Source organism: Musca vetustissima, unplaced genomic scaffold, assembly GCF_032173495.1.
Source record: "Musca vetustissima isolate MV318-11 ecotype Yass unplaced genomic scaffold, APGP_CSIRO_Mvet_v1 utg62856, whole genome shotgun sequence".
Lineage (NCBI taxonomy): Eukaryota > Metazoa > Arthropoda > Insecta > Diptera > Muscidae > Musca > Musca vetustissima.
Genome location: NW_026886114.1, coordinates 6,342 through 21,739, shown reverse-complemented (window position 1 = coordinate 21,739; position 15,398 = coordinate 6,342). Strand labels below are relative to the sequence as shown.

General features: G+C 33.6%; 3 protein-coding genes across 3 annotated transcripts; 1 reads left to right on the top strand and 2 right to left on the bottom strand.

Annotated features, from left to right (window-relative positions):
* Window positions 1–5,484: 5,484 nt before the first annotated feature.
* LOC133333588 (nucleoside diphosphate kinase 6-like) lies at window positions 5,485–6,001 on the bottom strand. Its single transcript, XM_061541897.1, has 2 exons — window positions 5,802–6,001; window positions 5,485–5,737 (listed from the first exon to the last, which is right to left on the bottom strand). Exons 1-2 carry the CDS (start codon window positions 5,999–6,001, stop codon window positions 5,485–5,487), a joined length of 453 nt encoding a protein of 150 aa, XP_061397881.1.
* A 3,031-nt stretch (window positions 6,002–9,032) lies between these two features.
* LOC133333589 (probable RNA-binding protein 18) lies at window positions 9,033–10,006 on the top strand. The gene is made up of 5 exons (XM_061541898.1): window positions 9,033–9,092; window positions 9,159–9,234; window positions 9,340–9,458; window positions 9,548–9,640; window positions 9,704–10,006. The coding sequence occupies exons 1-5, from the start codon at window positions 9,090–9,092 to the stop codon at window positions 10,004–10,006; spliced, it is 594 nt and encodes a 197-aa protein (XP_061397882.1). The 5' UTR covers window positions 9,033–9,089.
* Window positions 10,007–10,236: 230 nt separating this feature from the next.
* LOC133333591 (small ribosomal subunit protein mS25-like) lies at window positions 10,237–13,241 on the bottom strand. The gene is made up of 3 exons (XM_061541900.1): window positions 13,101–13,241; window positions 12,827–13,021; window positions 10,237–10,420 (listed from the first exon to the last, which is right to left on the bottom strand). Exons 1-3 carry the CDS (start codon window positions 13,235–13,237, stop codon window positions 10,249–10,251), a joined length of 504 nt encoding a protein of 167 aa, XP_061397884.1. The 5' UTR covers window positions 13,238–13,241; the 3' UTR covers window positions 10,237–10,248.
* Window positions 13,242–15,398: the final 2,157 nt, after the last annotated feature.

Sequence of the window (15,398 nt, the reverse complement as noted above, 5' to 3'; positions counted from 1 at the left end):
GGATCTTCATTCACCAAAAATTCTGTTTCGGCTGCAATTCTTGCACCAGATGTATTTTCAAACACTTTCCACCTTCGTAAAAAAGTCTAGCCTTCAGCCTATTGTTTGCGGAGGTCTTCGGAATTACTGCACAATTGTATTATACACTTTATATAAGATATATTAGGTTAGGGAAAAATAAATACATTATTTTTATATGATACTTTGTTTCACATGCTTCGGAATGTCCGATTTGGGCCAAATATGCACGGCCTAAATCGGAAATATGCGGCCTACATGTGCGAAGTGCATCAGTATCGGAATTATAAACACCATTCACAATTTTAATCGCTTGTCTTGCATTTTTGCCTTTGTCGGTTTGTTCACTTCCATTTATAACCACCTGTAACTCAGAAATAAATGCACCAAACAAAAAACAGCAAAATACTTTTTTACTGCGAAATGTCACCCTTCCAAAGACCATAAATCTGAAGTTGTTTGATCGATATTTTACAAGAAATCTATCAGTACAGCCGTCTACCGAAAAATAATGGATTTCTTTTTCCCTAACCTAACATATTTTTACCAAATAGTTGACCCTCTGTGAAGAGGTACCAGAACATATCAATCTATAGAAATATATGTGAAATTTTGGTACCAGAAGAAGCAGACAAATGGGTCCCTTGATCTAGGCTGGGTAAAGTTTGGTTCAAATCGGATATTCTTTTCGTCTAGTATTGAATTTATAAATATTAAAACTTTTAAACTATTTGTAGGATAGGTACCAGAAGCTGTGGACCGATGGGCCACATCTTCGGACATTGTCTAGGTTTGGAAAAAGTATTACGATTTAGAAAGTTTGGATCGGGGATAGGTTTGGAAAAGTATTACGATTTGCAAAGTTTGGATCAAATAGGGTATTTCATTGGTTTTATATTGAAGTAACAAACGTTCAAATTGTTGACTCTTTGTGGGGGAGGTACCAGAAGGAGTGGATTGATGGGCCCCATCTCCAGACTTGATCTAGTTAACACTTTGTGGGGGATGTACCAGAAGGAGTGGATCGATGGGCCCCATCTTCAGACTTGATCTAGCCAAGATAAAAATATTATGAAGTGCAAAGTTCCATTTGTTTGACATCGAATTAAGAAATTTTAAAATTAAGTTTGTGGGAAAGGTACCAGAATAGATAGATCCCATCTTCAGACATCATCTAGGTTTGTTAAAGGTATTACGATTTGCAACGTTTGCATCAAGTCGGACGTCCCATTCGTCTGATATTGAAGAAATAATTTTAAAAAATAATTTTTTTTTGTCGGGGAGGTACCAGAAGAAGTGGTCCGATAGGTCTCATAGTCGGACTTAATCTAGGATTGGTAAAAATATTGCGATGTATAAAAACTGGTTCAAATCGGACATTTCATTCGCTTAATATTGGATTTATAAACATTGAAAATGTTGACCCTTTGTGGGGGAAGTACAACAAGGAGTGGTCCAATTCAACGTTATACAGTCATGGTTAAAATGTTAGGTTCATCCAAGATTAGTTTAAATAGGACAGTCCGTTAACATTTTTCTAGGAGGTACAAGGAAGAGTGGACCGATATTCCTCATCTTCGACTTTGATTTAAGTTTGAGAGTTATCATGCACCATCCAGATAGATACGGACGGGTCGACCCGTTTGTAAAATCTTTTTTATGTTTAATATGTTATTTAGATTGAAATAGAAACAAATCAGAATATTTCAACTAATTTGTATTATTATTTTTTTTTTTTAATTTCAGATTCAACAGTTTAAATATGGCAAAAATCATTTGCAATTTAATTGTGACGTGACGAACATAATCATAAAAAAACCTGATATTAAAACGCAATCTGCTTTTGTTTCTAAGTAAGGATTTGCAAGGAAAAAAATAAAAAATTGTGTCATATTTAAATCACCATCTCAAAATACCACTAATAAGTGCTTAGAAAACCACCAAGCACTTTCAAAATTTCCTAATATCAACCAAATTGACACTGTGCTAAAAAATATTTTATAAAAAAATTAAAAAATTATTTACAAATTTCAATTGGTTCCATTTCATTGATGGACCACAATTTGTTGTAATAATTAACGAGTTATTCAAACTGTATTATAATTAACTGTGCCACATAGTACATTTTGCATATCTCAACTTCTTCGTCCCTCTCTCTCCCATTTACAAAATGTTGATCAAGAAAATCAGAATCCAAATCAATCATGCACCATGAAAAAAGATGCAATTTTGTTGTAATACTCAACGAGCAATTCAAACGGTTCTATCATGTGACGTCATCAAAAACTACCTGCGTAAATTCTGCATAACTCTAAAATACTAGCAATTTCTTCATCTCTCTCATTTACAAAATGTTTGTCAAGAAAAGCAGAACACAAATCAATCATGCACCCGTGAGAAAAGACGCAATTAATGGAAATCAATCAATCAAAATTAAAATGCATTAAAAAAGTGAACAATTACTAAAAGCATCTTCAATTAAAAAAACCAACGAAATAAAAAAGAACTGCCATTAAATCATAATTCCAATCAATCCAAATTTTGAAGAAAAAAACTTCACAATTAATTTAAAAGTTATAAAAATTATCATTGTTTATAAAATATATCGTTGTTTTTTCGGTTTCGGTTAATCGTCGTCCTCGAATGTTTTAAGTGATCGCGAGTGAAAAGTGTTTCGGTCTCGGTATCGGTCCGTTGGATATCTTATGAGTGTCGGTTCGGTTTCGTTATAAAGTGCCGTGATTCGTCTCGTTATAATATGCGTGTTAGAACCCTTGTGCTTATGAAGACTTCTATGCCCGTTCAATTTAAAAACAAAACAAAAAAACATTTATTTAAATTTTATTTTAATTTTAATAACCATACAAATCTCAAATAAATTCACAAAAATTTTGCTTTGAACTTGGTGACAAATAATCTTGCATATAAGCAATATGACTATTAACTAATCAATTGGTATTAAAATTTAACTAAAGAAATCATTCATATTTTCCGGTGAACTACCAAGTAAGTAAAACAATTTGTAATTTAATTTATATCAACACCATACTATATTTATATATAATACATATTTACATATATAAACATATTATAAAACCAATTAACAATAAAAGTCGGACGAGACAGGCCATACGATACTCAACACAACTACCACTGGACCTGAACTTTCTGCGAAGCTAAACGCCCAGCCTGGTAGCATTTCACAATACTAGCATTCACTTGTGTGGTAGTAATAAAACATATTGGAATATGTAGAACCCTTTACAAATTTTAGTATATTTCCCAAATCCGTCCTCTCAAACCAATATAATTGATATCAGTCCAAGGATACTCAGGTTAGAAAATTGAGCTCAGATATTCAACAAACAGAAAATATTTAGGAATGTCACTTCACAATGCAAAAATACAGTGACATCGGTTAGAAAATTCACAAAGAATCGTCTAAATAATTATTAAAGGATAGATAGACCTACAAAAAGATCGACCAATATTTATTTTTTTATATAAAGATGCCTTACCTAGTGAGAACTCAAAATATCAAGTTAGAGCCAAATCGATTGAAAAACTTGTCCGAACAATATCAAAAATCGAGGATACCATGATGGACAGATGATAAGTACTTTCTGATTGAAATATTTGCTATATAAAGAGAAGCCATAATAAAAACTTACACTCAATTTGCTTCAAAAAATTACGCAAAATAACGAATAACACCAACACCAATCTCCTTCAACACTATAAACCAATTTACATACCAAATGCTAGCTTGTTTCGTTCACTCAATTCCAAATGTACTAATTATAGTGTCATAGCGCGAGCGTGTCATAGCACAGCGTTCTTCATACTTTATTTGAGAAATATCGAACTATTACACTAAATTTTGTACCATTTAGTTTTTTCTCGAAGATTACACAATTCCAGCTTGATAGCATTTAACACCCTTTGTGAGCTTTGCTCCTTGACCCCAGCACGCAACAAGTAATCCCCATACGAAATTTTAAGATAGCAAACTTAATATGGTTCGTCCACGAATATCTAAAAACCATTTAATACAAGCACTCTACAGTCGAACTGTGACGTTCGTTATTACTAATGTCACCATATATAGTCGCTTTCCTGATTGATTTTCCATTAAACAATTACCTCCTGCAGTGTTGATACAAATGTGAGGATACCTACGGAAAGAAATTTCTATGATATCTTAATTGATATTAATTTATTTCCTTTAAACAATTTTTTTAAAAAATACGAGTCCCCCAACATCTAGCTATAAAATACTCCAACATCATCCCCATTTCCTCCTCCATATAGCCCCTATCGCAAAAGTCGACTTCATCATTACCACGTCCAAAAAATGCGGATTTTGTTCTGCAGCTGTTGTTGTTTTGTTTGCCCGACGGTTTTCACAAAGTGGACTGATGTGACAGTATGTATTTTCAAAATGTATTATTGCACTTGTTGTTGGAAAGAGTAATCGTATCCTTGTCTCAAACGTATAGTCGTTCACCCAATGTCAATTGTACTAAATTTAGTATCATTTAGAATTCTTCGTAAATCCATAGTACACATTTTCAACACAATTTGCCATCTCCTACTAAAGCACGAGCTCCATACGTTAACCAAATCTTAAATGAACAAAGATCAACCCTATATACTAATTCTCATAACAAATCTAAATATGTTACATATTTTCATTTACTCAGTATAAAATATACTAATTTAAGTGTTCTTATATCAAACCTAAGCTTCCACACCATTTCCTGTACCTAATATCTAACCCTAGTACACTAAATTTAGTATAATCTAGTTCTGGCAATATACTCCTGATTACAAATTGTCAGAACAATTTCCTTATGAAAATCCTATCCATCAACAGTGACCCTAATAACAGATTTCAGAGTTCCTGAAATAACCTCGTTATCTCGGCCAAAATTCTATATGTATTAATTTACCCAATACCAACGGAAACACACTTAATATACTTTAGTTATACATCTCAAAACCTCATTGAAAATTTAAAAACGAAACAATATTGGTTGTAGTATAAAATTGAAAAATTCTGACATTAGATTTACATTACTTCAGTTAGTCATGATCACACAACTCTCATACATATTGTTTTATGTGGTCCCCCAACGATCGTTATGTGTATATTCTCACAGAACTAATCGAAAATAAATCAACTTTGCTAAACCACTGCATTTCTCCATTGTGGATGCCACTATAATTCTTCGGATCATTTGAGGTGAAGGGATCCCTCCTTGATATAATTATTTTAATATTATTAAATTTTACAATCGAACTGCTATTCTTCATAAATAAGTTTGATATGGACTTCTTGAAGAAATTGAGAAAATTTTTCAATTGATTCCCATTTCATTTTATGAAAGAAAGACTCCTCTTATGGCACTTAACACTTTAATTATTGCAAATAATATAACTTAAAACATAACAACAAATAACAATTCATCTACTCTTGTCTAAAGCATCCAGTGCTTTTGATATATTAAATTCTGGAAATAATATTGATATTTCCCTTGTAGCGGATTCAATACTATCTGAACCATGGCAGGCATTGCGGGTGTCCGATAATCCATATAGGGCTCGAATACAATCAGGATTCGAATAAATTGCCTTGTACACTTTGGTGGGACCCATTAAAGAACGCCATTTCGAAATACTATCCGCTGATTGTAGAATTAAAGCATATGATGGACCACTGGAAAAGATGAAAACAAAGCAATTATTATTATAATTAAATTAATTAGATTCCTCCAACTTACCTTCCCATAAATGTGGTCAGTCGATTATAAAAGAATTTCCCCTTATGCTCAGCATAGAATTTTTCCGATAAATGTTTCGTAATGTGAACTTCTTTGGATTCCAGTACTTGGAAATTGTCTTTTATCAATTCCAGTAAATGGCGCAATGCCACTGTATTACGTACCACATGGGGTTTAATTAAAGCTAATGTGATTTCCATTATTGTCCGATATTTTCTAATTCTAATCCTTAAACATTTAATTTAGATTTTCCAACCCAACGTTGGGGGTGTTATTTTTCCTTTGTTATTGTTCTGATTATTTGTTATGATATTGGTTTTTGTTGTAAATTTACACAGCTGATCATTTGACGTTTATTCACAGAGCATGTTTATGCAGCTAACGGCTACCTTACAATAGCCTGTATGGCAAGTGGCAAACATTTACATTGTACTTAATTTCGTTACCCAGTAGGTTTAAATTGTCAATTGCATTCAATATTTGACAAACAAATCATTATAACCCGCTGAAAAGTTAAAATGTACATGTTATTTACGATTTATCAGCAAAGTAATTACGAAGTCATGGTATAATAATAGAAGGTAACAGCAAGTGTTGTTGTACAAAAAACGATACAACAACCACATGGAAATTTGTTGTTGTAAGTTCTACTAGTGTCAACTCATTTGACAGAAAAATGTAAACAAACAAACAAATTATCATCAAATTATTTTTATTTTGAAAATGAAATATTTTCGAATCCTCAGAATAAAAATTGAAAATCATGAATGAAAATCTTTCAAATTTATATTTCTATCGCTTTCACATCTTTCCTATAATTGAGCCATTGCCACATATATGTGTAACACATATGAAAATGCAGGGAATAGCGAGTTATTCCTTGAAGAAAGATTTGCTTCCTGAAACTTTCCCAGCAGGCAGATTGAGTAAATTGAATACGGGAGCACATTTAATAATGAACAATTTCAAATTGTATGCGTTCCCAATTTTCCTGTTGGGTGATTTTTAAAAACATAATTTGTCAAATTCATATTGACACTAGTATTACAATGGAATCAAATCAGCTGGGATTTGCTGTTACCTTTTATAATTGTACCATGTTACGAAGTGTACTGTATATTTCGATTGTTTGTCGATATAGGTATACAGATGGTTCAAAGATGGAAGCAGACACAGGTGCCAGATTTTTCTGTGAAGAATCTTCAATCAAGAACTCATAGAAGCTAAGTAGAATTCCAGATCATAGTGACATTAAGGGAAATAAAGTAGCTCATGAGCTTGCTCGATGTGGATAGCAGTCAATCGATTTAACAATTGATGATATTGTTAGACCTAAACTTAGCTAATGTTTGGGAAAGTAACAATAAGATGAAATGAGGAATATAGATATACACCATAATTTCTAAACATAGATCGCAACCATTAATTTCTACGCATAGAAAAGAGATAAGGACAATCATAGGGATCATAACAGGTCACTGCAGAATCAGATGCCTTTTTTCAAAATGGGAGATTAATGTAATATCGTTTAAGCGTATCCAAAAGTTTCGAACAAATCCTGACGTTTATTTAATATCGAAATTATTTTGTTACTCCTACTGGGAGCAAAATATTGCTATCGTGCCCGATTATTGGTCTTTGCATCTTCATATGTAATTTTATTTTGTCTCGACTTTGTGATCCTTGGGCATTTCATTGAAGCACCATTCTTAAGGTGTAACCAATGCATCTCCTTTTCCTAGATTTAGTCTTCTTTTGTATGAGTGTCGGACCTGGTTGGACCACATAAACCTGCATATGATTCTCAGGCATTTATTTATGAATACCTGTAGTTTTTGCGTGATAGACGAGTCAATTTTGAAGCGTAGAATCTATTTTATACATGCTTCGAATATTTTATGGTCGGGTTTTCTAGATATATGTGAACTTTTCTTCTCCCTAGATAGCAACAGCTATCAACGTATTTAATTGCCATGTAGCATAATGTTCATTGTACTTATGTTGCTAATTTCCAATGTTCTACTTTTCTTGATATTAATCTCAAATCCAAAATTGCGAGCTAGTTTTTCAAGGATTTCTAATTATTACTGCATGTTAGATATCCTGTGTTAGAAAGATCAGATATCATCCATTCTCAAATTGTAGTAAAAGACCTCAAATTATGTTTCTTTTCTGGGAGCAGATTTCATTCATTATTTGAGAGTTCTGAATTTGGGCGGATGGTGTCGAAGACTTTCTTAAATCCCTCTGGTGGGCACGATAACTCTCGAAGGGAGTAAACTTCATAATATTTATTTCAAAATTAGTTTAAGTTCGAGGATGGGGAATATCCGTCCACTTGACACCTCCCCAACAAAATGGTCAGAAATGTGGCAAATAACCTCCACAATCCCATGGTCAAGCATTCTTTTCTTTGAATGATTCTTTATACCCCCAGCCTTATGGCTAATGAGGGTATATACAGTTTGCTACAGCAAAAATGTGCCTCATCGAAAAATTGGTTTCAGACCCCATGTTTCAAACAATTAGTATCCTATTTACAAATGTCCGTCTGGCTCTGGAAGGGAGTAAAAGATTTCATCCAAACTACTTTAAGATCGAAGATGAGGATTATCGCTCCACTTTTTCTGATACCTCCTCCACAAAATGTTCAAAATTGTGCAAAAAATTAATTTTTTAATATCATGAGAACGAATTATCTGATCTGTATCAAACATTGTACAAACTATTATTTTTACCATTTTTACCGACGGTCCCCTCCTTCTGGTATCTCCCCACAAATGGTAAACATTTTCAACATTTATAAACGAAGTATCAGGCGAATGTAGAAATGTCCACTTTTAACCAAACTTCGCACGACCTATAATTTTATCTATCCTAGACCGCTTCTTTTGGAACCTTCCTCACAAATGGTCAAAATCTTCAATATTTATAAATACGGTATCAGGGTTAAGTAAGGAATAAAGCGAGAAAACATATGTTAAATAAACCCAACTTGCTGTGTATATTTATTTCTTATATGACGGAAGATGCCACTACACACAGAGCTGCGTTTTTTGTTATTCACCTCATGATAGCATACCTTGAATTTTTTCCTTACATAAATCTATTTTATGTATACAAGACTAGTAATGAGTACCCTTATTGCACAGTTCAACTTCTATACACCATGTGATCAACCTTAATACTGTGAAAAGATATCGCCATCTGGCAACTTTAGTGCAAGTGACATTTGACCATATATCAGTGTGTGTATTCATAGCCTATGATTGTAGCATTTACGCGAAAATGGTAAATATTAAAATATTATTTATTAATTTTTGTGATATTTAAATCATTAACTATCCAAATTTATAGGCCTCCACAAGTACTGCATCCACAACCGATGATCGGCGTATATGGGTTGGCAATTTAGATCCCAGATTAAGCGAGTAAGTAGAAGCACTAAATTTGGCTTGTTGTTGTTTGATGTGTGTTCATCAAGACCCTCAGAAGCTAATTGCAAACATTTCATTCTTTTCATTTTCGAAATATGGGTTTCACCTCCTGAAAGTTGTGCAAAAATGTGGCGAGATAGAAAAATTTGATATGCTCTTTCACAAAGGCGGTCCCCTGCAAGGGCAATCTAGGGGTTATGCATTTGTTACCTTTACCAAGGTGAGTAAACAAACAGTGACATATGTTTGATGGCATTGGACTTAATTTACATCTGGAAATTTCTTTTGGTTTCTGTTGCACATTTTTAGTCCAGTTCAGCTATGGTGGCATTGGAAAAATTAAATGGCCATGTGATTTTAAATCGTCCTATTGCCGTGAGATTGGCCAAAAATATAAATTATGTATGTTGAAATCGAATTAATTTTAAATTTACAAATCTTAACAATTTACCTTTTACTTTTTAGGACGAATTTGAACGACCCAAACCGAAAATTGAAATCCCCGCATTGGGCACGGGCAAACGTGAAGGCAAAATAACACGCGAAGAAGCCATAAAAGCCATCGAACAAAAACTCAAAGCCATCGAATCTCAAGGTGATGATATTGATTTCAGTCAACCCACCGCCGGCCCTGTTATACCTCTCATACAAAAATATCAATTCAATAAGGATCGTGATGCCAAAACTGCATCAGCAACACAGCGTCGACCATATCACAAAAGCAGTTCCGGCCCCTATAGTAGACATCAAAGGCCAAAACGAAGATAGAAGTAAAAAACAAAATGTTGTTGTTCTCGTCACAACACACACCGTACTTATAGTTCAAAAGAAAAAATGTATCGTTTTTATATTTCCATCCATTTATTTGTGTATTTTTATCTCATTCACCTCATAACGCAGACTACCTTAAAACAAAACTCACAGCATAGAGTTAACTCGTAACAAAAGAAAAACTTGAAGCTAATAAAAAAACGTAGCAAAATTAAATGTTTTAAAAACGTAACGTAAATTTATTTGGGAGCAAAAATATGTTTTCCACGCATATGATCGGGTAGTTTAACTAATGCAGGGCAAGGAACTTGTCCGGGTATTTCACATATGCAATGACGATTGCAGCCGTGACCAAAGTTGGCAGGATTGTCTTTACTCTCGGCCAAACGTGCTTCGGCATCCAATTGTTCTCTGAAAATAAGAAAAAATATTGATGAATTATAGGTTCAGTTTGAATTAGGTTTAAAAAGATGTTCATTCAATTGTTTTCCTAGGAACTAGGGTGATGTTTATAATTCGTTCATTCCGAGAAGTCGGGGCCAAATAACAGCAATAATATCTGATAAATTTTTATAGCATATTATGTTTATTACGATTTATACATTTCCGTCAGTTGTGGAGCTCAATGGCTTTTAAACAATGAGCTGAGGTGACAGATGTGGGCCGAGGGCTGGGGTCGTTTCGAATTGCGCGTTTTCGACCGAATTCACTGTAATTTGGAATATTGGGTTACTATATGGTACCAAATCCCCACCAATCCATTTTTCGGGTAGCCCCCATATAACAGTACCCAAAAAAAATTCGATTTTTCGAGTTTTTCAACCCAATTCGCTGCAATTTGTCACTTTGTGTACCTATTGGGTACCAAATCCCCACCCCTAAAAATGTCAATATCGGTCCACTTTTTCGGGTAACCCCTATATAAAGGTATCCCAAACTTTTCGCTATTTTGGGTAGTTTGGGCACGTTTTTAACCGAAATGAATGTAATTTGGAATTTTGGATTATCATTTGATACAAAAGCTCTCTACTAAAAATGATCAATATCGGCCCACATTTTGGGTTAGTCCCGTTATAAAAATACCCTCAAAATATCGGGATCTTGAGGATTTTGTTCAAGTTTTTCAATCGAATTAACTGTAATCTAGAATTTCAGATCCTAATTGGGTGCCAAATCTTTCCTGGTAAAAATATGGACCGAATTTTTTTGGATATCACCGTATAACGGTACTCCCAAATTTTCGGTATTTTGGGCTTTTTAGCAAACCGGTCAGTATACCTATGGTGGAGGGTATACAAAGTTCGGCCCGACACAACCTGACGCCTTTTCAATTATTAATATTCCTATTTGGACATTTGCAACCCTACTCTTCAGGACCTCCATCCTGACATGCCTTAGTGCAAAATGACTAATCATGAGATGATACCCTAGATGATTGTCCCAGTAACACCCCAGCATCGATTTTTGAAGAGACATCATGGTCGAAGTTCTGGTAGTATTGAATAAGCTAGTATTAAGAGCAGTTGATCTATAATTCGATCTGTAATCTTGAATAGCTTCCAATACATTAATGTAAATACTCTTTGTAGTAGACCGGTTGATATTTTTTTACTCCGAGACCTCCCTCCTGACGTGTCTGAGTACAAAATGACTAATAATGAGGTGGTGCCTTGGATGATTGTTTCCGTATAACCCAAACATCCCGTTTTGGCCTATTAGATTTTTGAAGAGACATCTTGTCAAACTTCTAGTACAATTGAATATGCTATTGATGGCAGTAAATCTACAAGGTTTTCTCTATAATAAGCATAGTTTCCAATAAATCAATGGGGGTAATTTTCGTAATAGACCTACGGATCTATCAAAGTTTTGAAGATACACCTTTTCTAAGTTCTGGTATGATTGAATAGGTTTCCATTGTGTTTCCATAGTTAACAATAGACCAGCATATAGCTTTATAGGTTGACAAAAAGGGGTTTATTTATCTGTTTCCCAAGAGCTTCTGAGCTGGTCCCAGCATCGGAATGTGCAGACTACATGACTATCAAATGTGACCCCTATGACACTATAGGGTAGCTCTGGTGCTGGTGAATATTTTCAGCCTAGACGCCATAAACGTACCATCATCCACGTACGGGATAATTTTGAGAATACGACAAAGGTAGAGGACATATAGTTCCGGACATTTTCTGGCTGAATCCTCCACCATAACATAATAATTTTTTCTTTCCGTTTGTAACTCCTTAAAATCAAAGTCGTTTTAGTCTTGTTCTACCGACTGTTGTAAACTCGTAGTAATTTCGGGCTGCTGTCTTGTCCACTTGTGTGTTTGTCTCTAGTCAGGTTTAATTTGACAGCGGTCCAAGTTTTGGGTTCAAAAGTTTTGTACCAAAAATAATAATGTTGGTTAAGTATAACATCCATGTAACTATCATCCTATATTGTATATTTTTAGGATTTTGGACAACTTTTCCAACTCTATTTAATGTAATTTGGTATTTCGATTAAAAATGTGTCCAATATTGGTACATGTACTTTGAGATTTTAGGGAAATGTTCCATTAAATGTGACTACGGTGGAAGATAAAATATTTTTGGTGAAAGAAAGATTCACAACTTTGTCTATGACCCCATATGATTGTACCGTCAATTCCTAATTTACAAAGTTTCAGATTTTTTCCTGTTATGTGTTCTTTTAACCGGCTTATTAGTAACAACTTCTAAACTTGATGAACATAAATTAAAATTCTCTTTATGAAGTTATACTTTTATATATACCACAACCACATATATAAATTTGTTCCAAATTTATACTCACTTCGTTTTGCCGACAACCTTCATCAGATGATCCATAATTTCATGACGATTTTTGCTATCAATATCAATCAAAATATCACGACCATCCTCGAAATAACAACGAACAAATGGGGATGGTGTCATATTTTTGAATGTAACAACTTGTACAGCTGGATTTTTATACTGGACTTGGGGTATATTCCAAAATACGAAATCACTGCAAAAAATAAATACAAAATAACATAATTTCAATTCATTGTAGCCGCCTGTAGCACCGCTGTTACGTATCAACTTACCGGGCACCATCATGATGTTCGCCATAGGTATTATAATTGACGCTGAAGATTTTCACTTTATCCTTCAATACCAAGCGGCCAGCATTTAAGTATTCCAAAGTACGACGAATCGGGGCTCTACCTTTCATAAACGACATCTTGACTGTGTGGTTTTTATTAGTTTTATTAATGAATTAAACAAAAACCGTAGAATGGAGTTATGTTCACACAAAATGAGAAAATGTGAGACAAGGTGATTTTGTTATGCAGTCAGCTGTTTGTATTTGACAGTTTGATAACAGCTGTGTGGGGGCTAAATTATGTTTTTGTGTGTGGCAATGCCATTGTTTTTACATGTTTCGACTGTTACATTTTTTGTACTTTATACCATAGACAAACGACAGCCTTAATTTGCATTAAAAAGTTCTTAATTTGAATTAAAATTTACCCCTGACAGACGAGAGTTTCTGCATTTATGAACCAGTTTTTTGTTTCAAAACTATTGTTTGTCTGTGTGTAGGAAGAAAATATTGACATTTCTTTACAATATTTTTTAGGATTTCATCTTTTTGAAATTGATACATGGCAGGAAGGAAAACTAACAGCTATAATGAAGATAAAACAGCTCCAAATTTGAAGAAATGTTGAATTTTGCCTTTATATTTGATTTTTATTTTCGTAAACGTAAACTAGACATCTGCATGAATGTACTCGTACAATGAATCCACATCCACATTCATGGATGTTAAGTCGTATTCAGAGTACACAACAACATTTAATGAGTGCAAATGAATTCAACCACCGAAGTTGTGTTGTTCTTCGTTGTGCTTTGTCCGATCAAACGATCAAACTTGAAAGCACAACATTCAGTATGATGGACTACAAGAACAAGTTATACAACATCAATGAGTCCAATGAGTGAACATCATGCAATGTATTTTGTATTCTATGTATTCATTCAACGACTTAACATTGATTGTGGGCATTTATTGTACAGGTACATGCAAATGTTTACCTTGTACTCCTTAAAACTTTATTAGTGAGCAATAGTGAGAAATAATGTCTTTTATTTTTTTCTATTGAATACAAGTAAATAAAAACTCCAGAAAAATAAGTAAAAGTTAAATGAAATGATGTAAGAAAAATCGGCGGAATCTTCCTCAAGGGATATACAAAAATAGGCCTATGCAGAAAATTAGAGTACAAAGTTATATGAGGAGTACAAATAAGTATTTGCGGAAATACATATGCACTTTTTTGGGACTTAAAGACTTTTCATTTGTTCTTTATGTTTTTGTGGACGTAGGTCATTTTCTTACAAATTGTCTCTCATTACATTTCTTAATTTCTGTAATAAATTTGTACTTTTGTTGATTTTTTACATGATAATATTATTAAGTAGAGTAGAGATTGTTTATTAAAAAATATGAATAAAAATAATTAAAACGTCCTTAAGTTCGACAGGGCCGACCTTTTTATACTCACCGCCGCGAGGTGAACAGTCAAATTTTTAAATTGATCGGTATTTTTATATGGGTTTTATGCCCTGGTAAATAACTACCAAGAGAAATATCAAAAATAGAGACTATTGGAAATTTGGACTAGGACCTTGTACATACCGAAATCCTCAAATTGTCAAAAATTTAGTGTACAGTTTTGTTGGGTCTATACCAAATCGCGGACAGATAACGATAATTTTTTGTAAAAAAAGGATTGGACACACAATGAGAACTCAAAATAACAAATTAGAACCTACTCGGTTGAAAAACGTATCCAAAATACCGAAAAATGGGGTAAGGTAATATGGGGGAACTCCAAAACTTGGACCAATATTGATAATTTAGAGTCCTAAATATAAAATTACAGTCGTTTGAAAAACGTACCCAAACCTACCAAAATTTCGAATATTGGGCGGTACCCTAAAAAGTAGACCAATATTGATATTTTTTGTTGGAAGGTGTGCTACCCATAAGTACCTAAAATACCAAACTACAGACAATTCGGCTGAAAATCATGTCCAAAATCCTAAATATGAAATGTGGACTTAAAGCCTTTACGTGATGTTAAGTCAGTGACATGTGATGAATTGGACTTAGCGCCTTTACTCATCAATACAAAACAACAATAACAAAAGAGATAAATATATTTTAATTTTTTTAGATCGATGTATTTTGCCTTTTTATACATAACTGTATCAAAATCTCAATTTCTAGATAAATGGACTTGTGTCCTTTTCAAATTAAGCCAGCGAAAATGTTTTAAATAGTTTGTTAGTTACTGGCAGTATGAACATTTCCAACACTTTGCAAAGAAGGTTTA

What these genes read in the sequence shown, in the direction of transcription:
- LOC133333589 (XM_061541898.1), top strand. An exon ending in AGATCCCAGATTAAGCGAGT is followed by an intron (nt 9,235 to 9,339) that starts AAGTAGAAGCAC and finishes CGAAATATGGGT; the next exon opens with TTCACCTCCTGAAAGTTGTG. An exon ending in TGGCCAAAAATATAAATTAT is followed by an intron (nt 9,641 to 9,703) that starts GTATGTTGAAAT and finishes TTTACTTTTTAG; the next exon opens with GACGAATTTGAACGACCCAA.
- LOC133333591 (XM_061541900.1), bottom strand. Translation starts at nt 13,237, where the DNA reads ATGTCGTTTATGAAAGGTAGAGCCCCGATTCGTCGTACTTTGGAATAC. An exon ending in GAACATCATGATGGTGCCCG is followed by an intron (nt 13,022 to 13,100) that starts GTAAGTTGATAC and finishes TATTTTTTGCAG; the next exon opens with TGATTTCGTATTTTGGAATA. An exon ending in AAGGTTGTCGGCAAAACGAA is followed by an intron (nt 10,421 to 12,826) that starts GTGAGTATAAAT and finishes TCTTATTTTCAG; the next exon opens with AGAACAATTGGATGCCGAAG.
- LOC133333588 (XM_061541897.1), bottom strand. Translation starts at nt 6,001, where the DNA reads ATGGAAATCACATTAGCTTTAATTAAACCCCATGTGGTACGTAATACA. An exon ending in CTGACCACATTTATGGGAAG is followed by an intron (nt 5,738 to 5,801) that starts GTAAGTTGGAGG and finishes CATCTTTTCCAG; the next exon opens with TGGTCCATCATATGCTTTAA.